Below are 16,466 nucleotides of genomic sequence, written 5' to 3'. Positions count from 1 at the left end.
CCGGACTCGGCCGGATCGAGCCGAGCCGAGCCGAGCGGGCCGAGACCGAGAGCCCTAATCATGCGAGCCTAATCATGCGATTCTCTATTTTTTCCATAATATAGGTACGCGCATCAAACTAAAACTAGACGATGAAAAATGATGGAGAATATATACTTAAGAAATTCACGTTTATTTCGAAAGAACAGAAATCGCATCGATCTAGCTCTCTGTTCTCCTTTCTAATTGTTAAAGCTGACACTTACTCCAAATTCAAGTTAAAATATTCAATTTTATATTTTTGATTGTAACGTTACATATAGTATATGTAATGTGTATTTAAAAAAAAAAAACGTGTCATGTAAGAGAGACAAAGTTATATGCTGATACATGTAATGTAATATTTATTAAAATTAAGATCCATAGTGTAGGTGTGTAGGCCGTGTGTAGGGTGTTTGAACTTTGAACTGACACGTATTTATTACGGAACGTAATTATTATGGTGTCTTTAGAGTAAAGTTACAGTAAATGATAGCATTAACGGTTGTCAAATTATATCAAACGTTGTGAAAAAAATTCAACGTTATAAGAAAAAAAATTTGATATAAAAATAAATGTATTTCCAGTTTATTTCCAGGACGTCCAGGTTGAATATATCTGACAATGAGATCTGACACCGCGTGTCAAATGTGACGATATTTTTCGTTCGTTTGCTTTACCATTTCTTCAAAATCACATTGATGTACGCTCGGTTGTTGCACGTTTCAATTTTACTTGTCGGCCTTGTCGCGCTCGACCGGCTCGACGAATAAATCTTGGATTGCTCCAAGACGTACGCGCAATAAGCTTCGACCAGGCACACTTCTTCATACAGGTCTGCCGTTGACATTTCGACGACGTTCGCGCATTCATTTAATAACCATCGAAAACTCCTCGGCAGCATTTTCTCGAGTACGTCGAACGTCTTTGGCTTCACGCGGCTAAAATTGCAATGATACATCCAATAATCTTTAAAAGGTCTAAACAATCTGAGAATATTGTCCGTGTGTTGTGACGTCGGGTTTTTATCCGAAATAAAGAGAGCGTCGTCGATACGCGATTCAAGTGCTTTACAAGATTTCTCATTGATGGATTGATTCACGTCCACGCCACGTCCGCTTTCCATGTTGATCAACGTGTCAAAAACAGATGCGTTGGTGCTCGAATTTAAAATATCGGACATCTCTGGTAGTATATTCTCACGTTCGGAAGTATCTGCTGAAATACTTACAGTTTCTTCGGTTTCTTCCGCGTAATAATAATCACCTTTACTTGGACTTTCCATACTGAGACGATCAATATCATTTTGCTTGACAAATTTACCATGCACGTCTCGAACAAGTTTGCGCTTCCGTTTCTTCGTTAGCCTTAAATCTTTAAATATAGCTCTCTTTTCTGTACTCGACAGATCTGTATTGTACGCTTTACAAAACTTGAACAATAATACGTCCGATAAAGTTTGTCCAGGAACAATATCTTTTAAACGTGCATCGTCATCGTCATCTTTATCTTCATCATCTGCTGGACATCTACTTGGGATTGATAATTTACCATCTGGGAGAATCTCGTTAAATATATATTCATCAGCTGATGCAGTTGCTAACGCACAAGTGTTTTTTTCACACGCATACGTATCTGTGATTGTATTCCGTCGAATATCGTCGTAGTGTTGCTTTTTCTTTATATCAATTTTAATTTGACACGGTATCTTTTTATGTAGATAATCGATAAAATCTTCCTTTCTCTCAACGCATTTCACATCCTCTTCCAAAAAATCTTCTATTGCATTCGTGCCCATCAAATCTTTCACCTTGGCGATTTTTGTTTGCTCAAAAAGTGATACAGTTTTTTCAACAAAGTGCAAATTTGAATCAACGGAATCTAATTGAATACCGTATTGCGAAGTCAACTTGTAGATACTAAAATGAAAAAGAGACACGTGATTATTTACCTGTGATATTTTACATTATTTTTCAAGTCGTACTTCTCTCTCTCTCTCTCTCTCTCTCTCTCTCGGGGCGTTACTTACAATTCTGATTTTGTCAAATGTCCACTTTTTGCAGACGAAAAGTCATTTCGAAGCATACTCGGAAGATCGTATAGTGGATGTTCCAACAATTGTTCGAGATACGAGTGACTTGGCGTTAATGTCGGAGAAAATTCATTTACCTCATTCAATGGTAAGTCAGTATAACTTACGTTGGTAATGCACTGTTTCATTGCATAAACAAGATCACGTGGCATCAAATGCTTATGCGTACGTATCTCGGCTTCTTCTCTGTCTGTTTTAGAACCAGTAGAGTCCAAAAATTTAATATACAAGCTATTAACATCTGGTACGTTTGGATTATATTTTAACTTGGTAGGACAGTGCGCGTTAATTAAAACGGCTCTTCTGCACTCGATATATTTCTGCCACTCCCGAAAACTGAATAGCTTTGTGTCGCAGATACCTTCGTCATTACGTGCACTGGAAAAAGAAAACAAAACGAGATACATTATGATGATTATAACAATACAAGGAAGAAATAATAAAATGGACAATAGCGTATCGAAAGTCGCATTACATTGCAATGTAATATATTATTTACAAGAGGATAACGGCACGTGCATGGAAGACGTTTCTGACGACATTCGACATACTTTTCCACGTTTTTTTCATCTACAGCTGCACCGAAAGTCACGCAGTCGTTCATAATTACAGCGTACGGCATTTTATGCGAAGTAAAATACATGTCCCATTCCCCAGACTTGTTAAATACAACACCACCAAAATTATGATTATATCTAGTTGACGTGTAATCGAGATTTTTCTTCAAAGCTTTTCGCAGGGAGCATCCATCTTCGATATCGCTCGCAATGACTCTTGATAAACCAAGTTTCATAATAGATTCTCCATGACCTGTTAGAGAACATCCTACATTTCGATTCGCATATGTGCTGCAACCTAATATAGAAGAGTCGCCTACGCTGCCCACTATTTTTTTGTTTAAACCACCACTCGTAACACCTGCAGCTATAGCGTATCCGTCATAAGCTATACAGCCAACGGTACTCCCACTATCTACGTAGATGAAAATTATATATTATATATTATATATATATATATATATATATATATATATATATATATATATATCAAAATCATGTTTCGCCAAAATATTTTCCTTGCAATATTAGAAGAAATATGAAAGTAACTTTATGAAATGTCATATCTACAATTTACTTCCTAGTACTTCTAACAACCGATGATTTTCAACATTCTGAACACGTCCATCCAAATTAACGTCAGACGTGCCTATTTCTTTCGATTTATCGCAAGCTAAATAAACTGCCGTAGGTGCTGTCATATTTCCTCTTGACAGCCAGTTTAATTTTGCATGTCTTGTTAATTTTCTTGCACCTTCCCCTACTAGGATGGAGTTGGGAAAATTATCCAAAACGTATCTGGCAAGAGATATCGGATGTTCCACGTCTGATATCGCGGCTACAGATCCACATTCCGATTTGAAGCCGTTTACTATGCTCGCATCCATTTGTACATCTCCTATTTTGTGCGACACGATATGCGATATATATATATATATATATATATATATATATATATATATATGTATAATTATTCTTGTATCATACATACATATATTTTAACGTAAACACATTTTAATACCTATATTATTTAAAACCGATCCATAACCGCAATTAAAAAATTCATCGCATTCTAACCACCATAACGCACGTTCTACAGCCTGTACAGAACTTGCACCACTTAACAAACTTTGATATCCAGTGGATGCTGCATTTTTACAACTCGTCGTTTTTTCAATAATTAGCGCATCATGAAAATTTCCAACATCACCATGTACAAGTATACATGGAGTATCCAAGTTTTCGCACTGACACTGCATTATATAATTATATGTATAAATATCAAATATCAAATATCTATCAAATTAATAAATGACTACGTTTTGCATCAAGCCTACATGCTACTATTGCAGATTTAAAATACAGATAATTTGACAGATAAATATAATCAGCTATGTATTTGACATTTGATGTGTTGCATATTAAGCGTGTGCGCAAAATTTTTAATAAGTATTTAATGCCCTATAGCCTATGCCTATGCAATACCTGTGCACACATACATGTAAACATATGTTGCTATGTACAAGTTGCCTTCAACTGTTACAGTGATTGTATGTATGTACATATTGTACTGAAAGTGTTAAATTCTCACATATATAATCGCCGCGCACGTACACCGTGACACCCGCGCGCGCACATACTCCTCAATATATTACACGTACCATGCATACGTATACATATACCACATTCCAAGCTACCTTATTATAATATTATGAATCAGTTTGGATATACCTACATACCTATTAATCTTGTCGGCAACATTACTAATTCCATTTTCCGTAATACCATCCAAACTCAGTAATGTTTTCAGTACTACAATAATGAATGCCATGGCACGGCCTTCGTACGTAGGAATACAAGATTTTTTGTCAAACGTCATTTTCGGAGCAGATAAACTTATTAATCTTTCCGCATATGATGATATACTTTCTATAAATATCATAATAATATGTACTCGTTGTGTGATGGAAAATGAGGATCTTTAAATTCATACGACGTTCATACTTGGTAGAGCTAATTCAGTGCAATATCGATTAACAAGGGATAAAAGATTTGGACAAATTATTTTCGTGACTCCAAGAAATTTTGCCATCCGTCCAATAATTCTTCTCATACCCTTGTGCGTTATGTCCATAGCTCGTGACAGGAACGTCATATCACTTCTTGTTAAAGATACTTCGGGAGGTACTAAGCGATCTAGTCTGTAATAAGATAAATGTCCTTCTCTCCCATATCTGCAAAACGTGATACATGCAAAAAATGTACACGATATATGATAAATATGTTATTATAAACAGAATAAACTATTAAAAAGGTCAGAGACAATTTTTTTAATGCGCGGTGGGACATAACATAAACATAAAGGACGTTAACAAAACCATTTACTTTTACAGTTACGCCGTACGTCATGATTTTATTATTTTAAAACTTGGAGCTTGAAAATGACGAGCAAAATATCCACAACGTACCTTATCATATCACCTAAATGTATATCCTGATTGTGAATCCTTAAAGCCAGATACAAGATTGCCCATAATTTTGTAGGTGTAATCAATCCCGGTCCTGTTTTATACCGAGTCGTTACATGACTTTGTTTGTATTTGTTGCGCTTGTGGCTTGGTACTCTTTTTGCCATATTTTTTATTCTACTTGTTTCCTCTTTAGCAGAGGAATTAAATTGTATCCTGTAATATGTACAACACATATTTAAATATATTGATAATATTTAAAAATATTGAAAGATAACGGAGAGTCCAATAGCCGTTTTCCTTTTCTTTTTTTCTTCAACACTTGTTTCTTTACCTCGTACTCGTACTTTCGCAAGATTGTCCCGCACTGGAGTGCCCGCTATATACACTTTGACTAAATGTACTGAGTACATCTCCTTCTGAGCCCGTTTGTGATTGCATAAACCTATCGTAGTCTGCAGTAATCATAAGTTTCTATGCATAAGACATAAATATTATGTTTATAATGAATTTTCAGAACGTGCATCTTACAAATTAACTACATATCTTTGCCAAATCATACTTTATTCCTATTTAATTCTCTTAAGGAAGTTTCTTCGGTTGGATAGGTAGAAGCTGTAGAATCTGCTAAGCTACTTCCAGTTTTTCTCCGTTTCCTAGCTCTCTTTTGCGACAAAACTTTGCCATATATAATTTCAGCATCCCTATAAAATATAAAAATACACACAGCGTCATTATCCATTAATCTCAATAGCGTTAGTTGCAACTTGTTGAAAAGTTGGATTTTTGTAAATATTTCAAATAAAACAGAAAGATCTCTCAGAGAAAATCTAAACCAGATAAAAATAAGTATCTTGATAAGCATTTCCTGTTCTTGTATCCACAAGATTGTAAATAATATCTGATTTCTTGGAAACACACACACACACACACACACACACACACACACACACACACACACACACACACACACACACACACAAATAGTTTGTATACGATAAAATATTTGTAACAACCTCTTTCTATATCTTCTGGCCAGTTTTGGTATCGGCTTCTTTTTTGCGGAGACAAAGGCTATTTCTAGTTTTCCCAGATATCGTGCCCACAATTGCAACACTGTTATTTTTATATCAGCTGATATACCAAGTTCGATAAGCTCGTTTGTCAAACCAATTAAAACAAAATTATATAATTCCCAAGACGTCCATCCGAGCACCTCGTCTGCAACGTCATACAACATAGAACAGAGCATAGCATATAGCATAGAACAGAGTCGTACCCAAATCTTGTGGCTACAAGTAAAGTTGAAACGTGCTTGATTATCATTATTGGTAGCACACATCGGTATAAACCTGACACAAACCTGCTTTGTCACTTTTTGCACGATGGATTTTCGTTTTCCGCAATCTCGTAGTATTTTCTATGGGCAGTTCCAGCTCTACCTCTTGCCCGACATCCTGAGCAAATAAAAGTTGAACGTACACTACCTATTAGTGCCAGTTCTTCTCTCAAGATGTTGAGTACACATCTACAAAGAACCTTACCTGGCTTTGCGTTTGACATGTCGTACAAAAGAAATAACCGGACGCTTTATAAAAATCGCTACAGCCACAGACTCCACACTTGAGCATTTTCTTTAGTAACTGTTTGAAAGCGATTGTACGAAACGCTAGATGTACACACGAAGGGGTGAACTGAGGGCTTCAGGCTTCAGTTAGTCCAGTTATTACTATCACAACGCAAAACGGCAAAAAGTGACCGCGAGGTTATGTTCAGTCACCACGTGGTTGTGCAGGGTTGTGGTTACGGTTAGCCCCGCTAGCCGCTAGCCGCTAGCCGCTAGTGCTAGAGACAGTAGACTAGTAGAGACTGGTAGAGACTAGAGAGCAGAGACAGCCAGACAGCTGTAAAGAAATGAAAGGATATGCGGTAAAGAGAGACGAGGGACGAGCCAAAACAACGTGTCACATGTGGATATACTTACTGATACTTACCACTAGTTACTTTACTAGGGTAGGGTATGCAAACAACATATATATATATATATATATATACCTATATATTATGCATGTAACATGAAACATTAGATTTAGATGGAATCCGCAAAGATTTTTCGTATAAGACGTAGGACGATACATCGAGATCGGGAGAAAGATCGTGACGTAGAAATTCCGTAGAACAATAGGGATAGATCAATAGAGAAATAAAGTAAAAAGGAAACATTTTATTCAAGACACTTATTTTATTCTTATAACTTTACTACATATTATGCATCATTGTATATTGTATAATCCCAAGTAATTTATTCGCCTGTAGGAAATAACTGATACGTTCGTACAAAAGTGTGGATTCTCGATAAGCACCGTGCTCAAATATAATGCTTTATAATGGAACGTGCATAATGCTAAGCGAGTAAAATTTAGACGCGTAAATGATGACTGCTGTTAAAATCTAAAATCAATCAACACGCGCGTTCCATTCGCGCGTAATATTTAAACTAATTTTTTTGCCTCGAAGAAGCTCTTGAGATGCTTCATTTGCCACGCACCCATAATCAGGACAACTACCGTCTGAGTCAGAGACCACCAGAATACACGGCGGTGAGTGCTTTCGGATGTCTGCCTAAAGCGCTCTTCCCGATACTGAAAAATTTGAAACATTTTCACGCAACAATCTCCCAATGCAAAGCTCATGGAAAGTTGCTTTATATTTTATATAGAAAGTGTGCATTTCGTACCCTCTGGTAGTTTTGCTCCTTGGTTATTTGCCCGACTTGATCCAGAAGCTGGCGTATTCTAAGCTGGAGCTCCGACAGCTTTTCCTTCTGCGCTACATTGGCATAATCGATCGCATGTTCCCCTACTTGAATATCCAGATGTACTCTCTGTAACGGAGATAGAGAGATATTTGCCAAGACTTCCCTCCCTGACCCAACTGAGCCAACATCGTCATTTATAGGTATCTTACCAATTGAGTACCGCTGAACCAAGCGGTGCTGTTCGAGTACAAGCAGATTACGTGTTCTCCCGGAGTATGCGAGGTAAAGGAAATTCGACCTTCGGAGCTATAAACTCGAGAGAGAATAGGTTTGTCGTCGGGATCCTTGACTTCGACGTGCATGCCAATGCCAGGGCTACTTGGCATGAAACCGCCGCTTCTTGGGTCGTAAAGCTCCACTTTGTAATTGACTGCAAGTTACGAAAGAAATAAAGAAATCATAAAGGCTCAGGCGGGGAAGTGGATTTTTTACCTAAAACTGTAGTATCGTCGGGGATCTCTTCGATGAAGCATTTCCGCTCAGTCTCGCCGATATGAAAATACAGACCAGTCCCAAACTGGAGAGTGTACAGGAAGACGAGAAAAACACTTGCCTGTTTTAGTTTTAACATGTTTCGCGCGATAAGGTATTGCCAGAATGCCAGCGACAAGACGATAATACGAGAGAGATCACGAATGAACGTTCGCGTTCGCACACATGCCAGACGAGGGCCAGCGACGTGCGAAACCGGAGCAGATGGAAGCAACTACGTCACCTTGGAAATGCAAGAACAAACAACCTCTTGAGCACTCTTGACAGAGTCTTGAAAACAAACTGACTTGTTGCCTTGTTGGTTTGGTAGACGTCAGAACTACTCAGAACGTTACGTCGACACACGCATCTACCAGTAATCTGCTTCTGCTCTGCACAGTGCACGTATCAGATCACATTCACGACGGCAGTCGGCAGTCGGCAGTGGTGAGTGGTGAGTGGTGGCAGGTGGCAGGTGGCACCACCAAGCACCGCCACCGCCGCGCCACCTCGCCGCCAGGCGTCAGGTAACGTTCACTTATCGATATTTCGGCGAATATCGATATAATCGACAATGAATCGAGAAGTATCTCTTCCGGGCGCCGTCGATTCTCTCGTCGAGAATGGATGTCTACCTGTTGACGTTTATCGCTGCGGCGATCGTTGTACTAATTGTCATATGTACCGCTTTCTTACAAGGTAGATTCCACACGCTCTATTACTTAATAAGTCAAGAGTTGCTTTACATATGAATTTAATCATATGTGGTAAAAAGCTTTGTCACTTAACCTTTAGGTTGTGAGTGCTGTGACTCACAACACACGCAGTCGAATAATGTCCACTACCAACGAGTTATATTCACAAGAACGTATTAGTTTCGAATACCGAATAGGTCTTGGATACACATATGTCTTGTTTATTGAGAAACATGATCGCAAATCGCAAGTATCTCTCAAAACCTCGATAAATAAGCAAGTTTTATTCTTTATTCTATAGCTATGCGGAAGGTACGAGCCAATAGACAAGCTCGAGACGACGGCGAGGGTGTGGCGGTGGCGCAAGCTGGACGATTGAGACGAGTAGGCGCCGTAAGAAATGTCAGACGTCGTATGCAGGCAAATGCTACGTATCGACCCGAGGAAGATGGACCCGATAGACGGGTTAATCATCCAGAAGATAACGATGAGGATGGGGAAAGGGATGACAAAGTAGAGTCGCCAGATCACAAGGTAGGAACAAAAAAACGGGCAAAGCTAGCGGCTAAAGCCGAAAAGAGGATCCAGAGAGAAGCGGCTGAACGAGAGAGGGAAGAGCGTAAAAAACGGGAACAACACTTGCAAGAGGAAAGGGATAAACAGGCTGAGAAGGAACAAGCCGAACAACTACGAACGGAAGAAGCGGAAAGGAAGGCTCGAGAGGAAAAGGAGAAGCAAGAATACGAAGAATATTTGAAGATGAAGGAAGCTTTTAGCGTCGAGGAGGAAGGTTATCAACAGGAAAACGGAGATTATGAGGAGAACTTGTTGCAAGAATTTCTTACGTATATAAAGCTGAATAAAGTACTGGTTTTAGAAGATCTAGCTGCGCATTTTGGACTGAAGACAGCGAGCGTAGTAGAAAGAATTCAACAACTGCAAGCTAATGGTAATTTAACCGGTGTAATTGACGATAGAGGAAAGTTTATTTACATATCGGAAGACGAACTTGAAGCTGTTGCTAAATTTGTGCGACAACGTGGTCGAGTTAGTATCACCGAATTAGCTGAAAATTCGAATAATCTAATTACGTTGACTCCTGCTGAGAGTTGTAGCGTTTCAGCTAGTTAGATATAGATAAATAATAAATACATGCTACGCCAAAGCTCTTATTGCATATATTTTGTACCGAATACGATTGTTGCATACAGTGCGTACAACGCGCCCGCGCGATTACTCTTAACACGTTCTATCTTTATTTATAATATAAATTTATTACATTTTGAAAGTAATTTTGAATTTTAACCGCTTCTGAGTAGCCATTAATACGTTTTCCTTTTGGTTCTACTTTGTGATTCTGCTGGTGATGCAACCATTTTTTAAATCTTATCCTTACCTCTTACCTCTTACTTAAAGAGATTAGCAGGAGCTCTAAACGAATCAAACTAGAAATTGATTGTAACTCGATACATTTTTAATCCTACTATTTTTTTATATCCTTGAATCCTTAAGAAATTAAATTAATACGAAAATGTAAAAAGTAGAAAGACTCAACGAAAGATATATTAGTAGGTATTAATTTCAATTTCCGATCTAAATGCACCGTCTAATGGTTTTTATTATTTTTTAAGTCAACGAGTCAAGACAATATAATCGTACGACGTATTTCGCTTTTCTTCGTTGAACCTTTCGATAACGCGGCATGGCGTCAGGAAGGAATTCTGCGACGCGATGTGCGTACTGACGACATATGGAATCGATGTTGCGTCAGATTCTAGTTTACCTTAAGCCACAAGAACTACACACGTCGATTCTCATTTTCTCCTGAGAATTGTATAATTTATTCCGCAGTGGGCACGGCGCTAACACGATTGTTTCGTCACAGAAAAATATATATTATATATATGTATATATTTCCGGTTTCAGAATATTGTAAATTACTATTACGAAGACAAGAGGAAATATTCTTCACAATTGAGGCGGAGAAAAGCGGAAAGATTTTGAAATGGGATAAAAAATATGTTTCGCGAAAAAATTACAGAGATAGTAAAAAAGCACGTCTTGTGTCTAAATACAGCCGCGTTATCTTTCCATTGCAGTCGAAAAATTTGTATTCGATGACAATATATCGTATTATATAATGTTTGACATATACAAAAATAAAAAGGATCGTTTTCAATTTTAGTATTCGAGAAAGCATGCGATCCATCGGATCATGTTGGTCGAAAATCTCTTAAATCGGGTCAAAATTTAAATCTCTACGATTTGAACAACACGTATAATTTCTTTGATGTCACTAGGTAGAAGAGTAGAAATTTCTTTGAGCATTGAAAGAGGAAAGGAGAGGAAAGGAAATGTGTCCGATGAATCTACGCGATGTTGTCGTTCTGCCATGCGAGCATATGGCAACGGAAGCGACGACGCGACGTCTCGTCTGAAAATGCATTTAAATCACATTCCGTTGGCCGTACACGTCCAAGTGTAAGTATTTTTAACGTTATTCGCGCGAATCCACTTGTTCTTAGATCATTGACTGCGGATACGATTACTGGCGAATTCTATAAATGTCTGTAAAGACAAGGCAGGGGGAAGGGGGCGGTGGAGATTTTCGAGAAACACGTTTCGGACAGTATTCCTTGCCGCCCGAGGAGCCGCAAAACTTTTCCCGTCGATTAATATATTTGTGTTCCAGTATAGGCGTGCATGTATCCTGTTGAAGGAAGTAAAATCGTCTCTGCTATACCGTTCTATTTTTAGCGGAGTCTTTTTTCCATTTCGTTAATAAATAAACTTAATAGACTTTTTAGACTTAATTATTGCTGCTATGCATATATATTTAAGTATTAGACTAGACTCATTAGAACGTGCGGCTCTAATATATACATATATGTGTAAGTAGCGAGTCTCTAGGTAAGCTTATCGTCGTATATAAGCAGTACGTAGGTTTGCGTTAGAAGGCAAACGAATTAACGAGCTAAACGATTAGCTGCTATCGATATCGAAGATATTATAAGACGATCTTAATGATTCTATGAATTATTAATGAATTTGTGTCGAGTGTTCTATTAATGTAAATAAGGCTACGGCCGAGCCCCGCCATTCTCCCAGCTATGACGGGGGGGGGGGATATTCCGCGATTCTGATAAATTAAACGGCTCGATCTCATTCTCGATAGATGAAATGACATGATATCGTCTCTGAAGAAAGGAAATTAGAATTGTCATATCTTTCATTCGAGTCTTTTTTTCACATTGTTTGTTTGCAGCAAAGTATTATAAAGATGCAAGCTTTTGATCGATTGATTCATCGCATGTTTTTCAATTGCAATTTGCGCGTTACTTCCGGTGTTGCAAATCGGCAGAAAAGTATATTCTTCGCTCATTTTCGATCCCCGATGCATATTTATAGATTATAGGTAGGTAGGTAGGTAGGTATCTACAATCGCGACGCTAACGCGACGATTAACGAGTTATAATGTATACGTGTATAAACTACTGATTGTGAGTGTGTCCATCCAGATCCAGGTGTTAATGTTCGTTCAGAAGCCACGGTCACGGTACGGTATCCCCACTCGACGATGATCAAAGATTGAGGAAGGGGAATGTCGGAGACTATGTAAGAACGGCAGAATTGACGGAGAACCAACAGAGTCTTGTTGCGACTCTGCGTAACGTTTGCTTCTAACTTTGAGACTCGGCAGATCCGGCCTTCATCCTTCTATCAGATCTATTTCATTCAACGAGGAACGAAAGCGAGTGTTAAATCGACTCAAGTGGAATTTTACTACGGATCGAGACTTAAATTTTACGGTGATCGTTAAGATCTATGTGTCGATGAGGTGCAAGATCTTAGATTGTCAAGGCACGTCCCCGACATTCTTACCCAGCGTCAGGTAAGTGACGAAGATGGAAAACTGTAAAAAAAAACACCGATCGATCTATCTCTTAATCGACCGCCTTTCCTACGACGAAGAACGATCAAATCACGCCAAGTTATGTCCGCGCCCATCTATCGAAGATCGTATCCACCTGTTTATCTGTTTGTCGACCAAACTTGAGTCATTTTCACCAATTCTTCGTGACTCTTTGATCATTAAAAAATCTCAATTTCCTCTTTCAATAAACCTAGCGCGCGCGCGCGCGCGCACACATGATTACTTTTTTGTTCTTGACATTTTAACGTGGTCAGGGTGTCAGTCTCTCTCCTCCTTGTGTTCCGTTGATGGATTAAGAATTGACATCATCAACTCTTATTTCTCTCTCACGTATCTTCTTATCCTGCTACGTTAATCTAAATGTATAATTAAGTAGTTGAGAATATCGAAATGTCGCGAGACATTATCTTAATTTCTTCATGATTCCAAAAGAGTAAAGAAAAGAACGTGTTAAAATTTCGATGAATATTATTGAGACATATTACGTGTGCTCGTTAGTAGTTTGCAAAGCGTACTTTTGTTATTTTGTAGCGTATTTTGAAATATATCGGGAAAATATGCAAACGTGTTGAAATACACACACAGTTATGCTAAAGATTGTAATAAAGATTAAAGAAGCAAAGTGAAAGGAGTGAAAGAAGAAAGAGGAATACATCGATAGTTCCAAAAACTTTTTACAGAAAGAATTTCTCGCAACATTCGACTTTACATCATCAGCTATTTCCATTCTCTAATAATGAATAAGTGCATCAGAAGCAGAATAATGGAGTATCGACCGATATATTTCGCAAAAAAAAGCCGACCGTTTATAATCGGTCTATAAAAATTACAACTTCAAAAAAAATCATAATTTTTATAATTTTCATAATTTTTATCTTCCATTGTATTGGTATTTTCCGCAGGCTAGCCAAAAATCTTGGAACGCGCAAAGGGAGTCGACGAGGCAACACTGGAAATCGGCTTGAATTATTAGTTCTGGTTCATTTGCATCACGTACCGTAGAGTATGTAACAAGGGTATAACAACATTTTCTTGAGAAAATATACAAGTACACTAAATATATTAAAGTAGAGTACAACTAAAATATTGTCATATTCTTTCTTTCTCTTTTTCTCTCCATAGCGATAAGAGAGATCAGTCGATAATTTTTTGCGTCAACTAAATTTCCAGGTGTTATCAATAAGAAATTCAGCAAACTACCTCCGAGCCATTGCTCATCATTAGCGCGGATTGCTTCGACTAACCCGGTTTAATTGAAAACTGCAAGAAGAAGGAACAGTTCGTTACGTCTAAAATTTATATACGATAGAAAAATGGTATACACCAACATTAGCGGTACCACGATTAAAGGACCTTATCAAGAAATTAAGTACGTACAATATTCCCACTTATTAATAAAGAGCAATAAAATCATGAATTTTGCGTAATCTATAAATTTTTTGCAACAGATGCTTATTAATATAATATTGGAAAATATCTTATAACTTATATAACACAGGATAGAAAAAAACTGAATAGTAATGCTCAATTGTAAATGTTGAAGGAAAGACAAGGAAAAACACGTGTCGCCAAGACAACAGCAGCAGCAGCAGCAGCAGCAGCAATACCGCCAGCAACAATCATCAAGAAAGGATGACAAGTACGGCTCTTGGGGACCGATTTTTAAAAATAAGGAAAACTTTGTCGACATGCATACATGTTAAGATTCGTTTTTCACCAGGACATATTCACACGTGTGCTATTATGGCCTTTGAAATGTGGTGCTTCTCGCGCGGAAGTGGTTTAGGATTAAAATGATTTCTCGCGCGAATTATGGCTCTTATTTGTGGTATCGCGATCGATTGAATCTAGTATTAATCCCACGTGCTCAATCAGTGGCATAACTTGAAGCTTGCGGGTCTCTCTCTCTCTCTCTCTCTCTCTCTCTCGCACAAAACAATCTAATCTGAATTTATATCTTAAGTATGTACAATCGCGATAAAGAATAGACAAAAGAATCTACAAATCGTGACGCACGTGAAAGCTCTGTAATAAAAGGTACTGCATAAACCATTTAATGATTTGTAATGTTCGAATGTAAGCTTTAAATGTCAAAAACTGTGTTGAAATCCTATCGACTTGCATTATATGTGCGTTGAAAAGTATATGAGTAATTTACAAAAGTGAAAGTGAAAGAACTTTCCGACTTTATTATCATTATTTGATAACTGAGTGTCATTAGTAACATAAGTTATGCCACTGTAGTGAGCTATCCTCTCGGTAGCACGAGCAACACAAATACGTGACATTGATTGATGCAAATAGCCGAAATGCAAATTGTAGTTCTTTTTTAGTGCTTTGACACGTGTATCGCTTTGTTTTCTCTGCGACAACAATGTCACGAAGACGCGATTAGAATGAAAATATTAAATCTGCAATAACGACGACAATGGTTCGGAGAAATTTTGATACGCTTCTCAAGATGTTTTACTTTCTCAATTCTGTTTTTTTACTTTGCTTTTGAATTCTATGGTCGCACGCTGTACTGGATATATATGTATATGCAGGGGGCTTACACATTATATGATGAATTTTAAGCGCTTAAAGTTATGAAATAAAGGTGCATTGAAACAATCAAACATGTAAAACATGAACTACGTCGCCAAAATGGAATACTTGATTAATTTCTTTCGTATGTGAGTGAGAGAGATTGTCCTTGGTTCATGATTAGTTGGCAAATATCGCATGACGTCGTGGGGCGTTACAAACCTAACAATATCTGTCGAAATCGATTTACAAGAGATAAAATCGAAATAACAAAATGACTTTTGTGGAATAACCATATTCTAACCATCTAACGAGATATTATATATTTCTTTTTGGCTTAAAACAATAAAACAATAAAAAATCCTATATCGAACTGAAATAGGGTGAGAGACGAAAATACCACGATAAACGACGATGCGCATCATGGTTCCGCATGGATATGGTGGGAGAAGAGGAAGTGACGGAACAAACGGTATTAAAAGCGTAGCAGTCTCTTTTACTCGAGGACAAATCGACCGAAAAGACTGTTTTCAAAGAACGTTGAAATTATTAATATATATAGGTACATACATATAAAAGACCATTTTTGTGAAATAACGCGGAGTATAAATTCGATCGAGCAAAATTAAATAAAATATTTTTTAGTTTGTAATCAATATCCCCCATATAGTAAAAAACAATGGATCGATTACTTTTTCATAGTCGCGCGGCAGTCGCGATAGGCACGAACGATTTAAGCGACTAGCCAAATTGAATATTTTATAATTTTCTATTATACATAATTAGTAGTTTAATTGGCACAGAAATGTAACCGGTGGATCTGATTGTGAGGGAGAGAGAGTGTGTGTGTGTGTGTGTGTGTGTGTGTGTGTGTGTGTGTGTGTGTG

General features: G+C 37.8%; 5 protein-coding genes across 8 annotated transcripts; 2 read left to right on the top strand and 3 right to left on the bottom strand.

Annotated features, from left to right (window-relative positions):
- Nucleotides 1-32: 32 nt before the first annotated feature.
- LOC112467725 (TATA box-binding protein-associated factor RNA polymerase I subunit B) lies at nucleotides 33-7,257 on the bottom strand. Of its 3 annotated transcripts, XM_025036463.1 has the most exons (11): nucleotides 7,130-7,257; nucleotides 6,680-7,039; nucleotides 6,499-6,592; nucleotides 6,152-6,356; nucleotides 5,698-5,839; nucleotides 5,470-5,609; nucleotides 5,136-5,351; nucleotides 4,672-4,901; nucleotides 4,407-4,596; nucleotides 2,048-2,488; nucleotides 33-1,937 (listed from the first exon to the last, which is right to left on the bottom strand). In XM_025036463.1, the coding sequence occupies exons 2-11, from the start codon at nucleotides 6,764-6,766 to the stop codon at nucleotides 695-697; spliced, it is 2,988 nt and encodes a 995-aa protein (XP_024892231.1). In that variant the 5' UTR covers nucleotides 6,767-7,039; nucleotides 7,130-7,257; the 3' UTR covers nucleotides 33-694. The 3 variants fall into 3 exon arrangements, with proteins under 3 accessions (XP_024892231.1, XP_024892230.1, XP_024892232.1); XM_025036462.1 differs by lacking the exon at nucleotides 7,130-7,257 and having other exon boundaries at nucleotides 6,680-7,117; XM_025036464.1 differs by lacking the exon at nucleotides 7,130-7,257 and having other exon boundaries at nucleotides 4,672-4,868; nucleotides 6,680-7,117.
- Nucleotides 3,180-4,390, bottom strand: LOC112467731 (isoaspartyl peptidase/L-asparaginase-like). Its single transcript, XM_025036479.1, has 2 exons — nucleotides 3,689-4,390; nucleotides 3,180-3,565 (listed from the first exon to the last, which is right to left on the bottom strand). The coding sequence occupies exons 1-2, from the start codon at nucleotides 3,924-3,926 to the stop codon at nucleotides 3,234-3,236; spliced, it is 570 nt and encodes a 189-aa protein (XP_024892247.1). The 5' UTR covers nucleotides 3,927-4,390; the 3' UTR covers nucleotides 3,180-3,233.
- Nucleotides 7,258-7,357: 100 nt separating the features above from the next.
- LOC112467730 (transmembrane emp24 domain-containing protein eca) lies at nucleotides 7,358-8,856 on the bottom strand. Its single transcript, XM_025036478.1, has 4 exons — nucleotides 8,386-8,856; nucleotides 8,103-8,323; nucleotides 7,873-8,019; nucleotides 7,358-7,777 (listed from the first exon to the last, which is right to left on the bottom strand). Exons 1-4 carry the CDS (start codon nucleotides 8,522-8,524, stop codon nucleotides 7,628-7,630), a joined length of 657 nt encoding a protein of 218 aa, XP_024892246.1. The 5' UTR covers nucleotides 8,525-8,856; the 3' UTR covers nucleotides 7,358-7,627.
- Nucleotides 8,857-8,948: 92 nt separating this feature from the next.
- On the top strand, nucleotides 8,949-12,956 carry LOC112467729 (DDRGK domain-containing protein 1). Of its 2 annotated transcripts, XM_025036476.1 has the most exons (4): nucleotides 8,949-9,123; nucleotides 9,421-10,068; nucleotides 11,420-11,600; nucleotides 12,638-12,956. In XM_025036476.1, the coding sequence occupies exons 1-4, from the start codon at nucleotides 9,048-9,050 to the stop codon at nucleotides 12,648-12,650; spliced, it is 918 nt and encodes a 305-aa protein (XP_024892244.1). In that variant the 5' UTR covers nucleotides 8,949-9,047; the 3' UTR covers nucleotides 12,651-12,956. The 2 variants fall into 2 exon arrangements, with proteins under 2 accessions (XP_024892244.1, XP_024892245.1); XM_025036477.1 differs by lacking the exons at nucleotides 11,420-11,600; nucleotides 12,638-12,956 and having other exon boundaries at nucleotides 8,965-9,123; nucleotides 9,421-10,466.
- Nucleotides 12,957-14,223: 1,267 nt separating this feature from the next.
- On the top strand, nucleotides 14,224-15,945 carry LOC112467732 (probable serine/threonine-protein kinase dyrk1). The gene is made up of 2 exons (XM_025036480.1): nucleotides 14,224-14,422; nucleotides 14,597-15,945. The coding sequence occupies exons 1-2, from the start codon at nucleotides 14,367-14,369 to the stop codon at nucleotides 14,754-14,756; spliced, it is 216 nt and encodes a 71-aa protein (XP_024892248.1). The 5' UTR covers nucleotides 14,224-14,366; the 3' UTR covers nucleotides 14,757-15,945.
- The last annotated feature ends 521 nt before the right edge of the window (nucleotides 15,946-16,466 follow it).

This window comes from Temnothorax curvispinosus, unplaced genomic scaffold (genome assembly GCF_003070985.1).
Source record: "Temnothorax curvispinosus isolate PA1 unplaced genomic scaffold, ASM307098v1 QBEX01017793.1, whole genome shotgun sequence".
Classification (NCBI taxonomy): domain Eukaryota; kingdom Metazoa; phylum Arthropoda; class Insecta; order Hymenoptera; family Formicidae; genus Temnothorax; species Temnothorax curvispinosus.
Note: the sequence above shows the minus strand (reverse complement) of the source record. Positions and strands in the feature narration are given on the sequence as shown.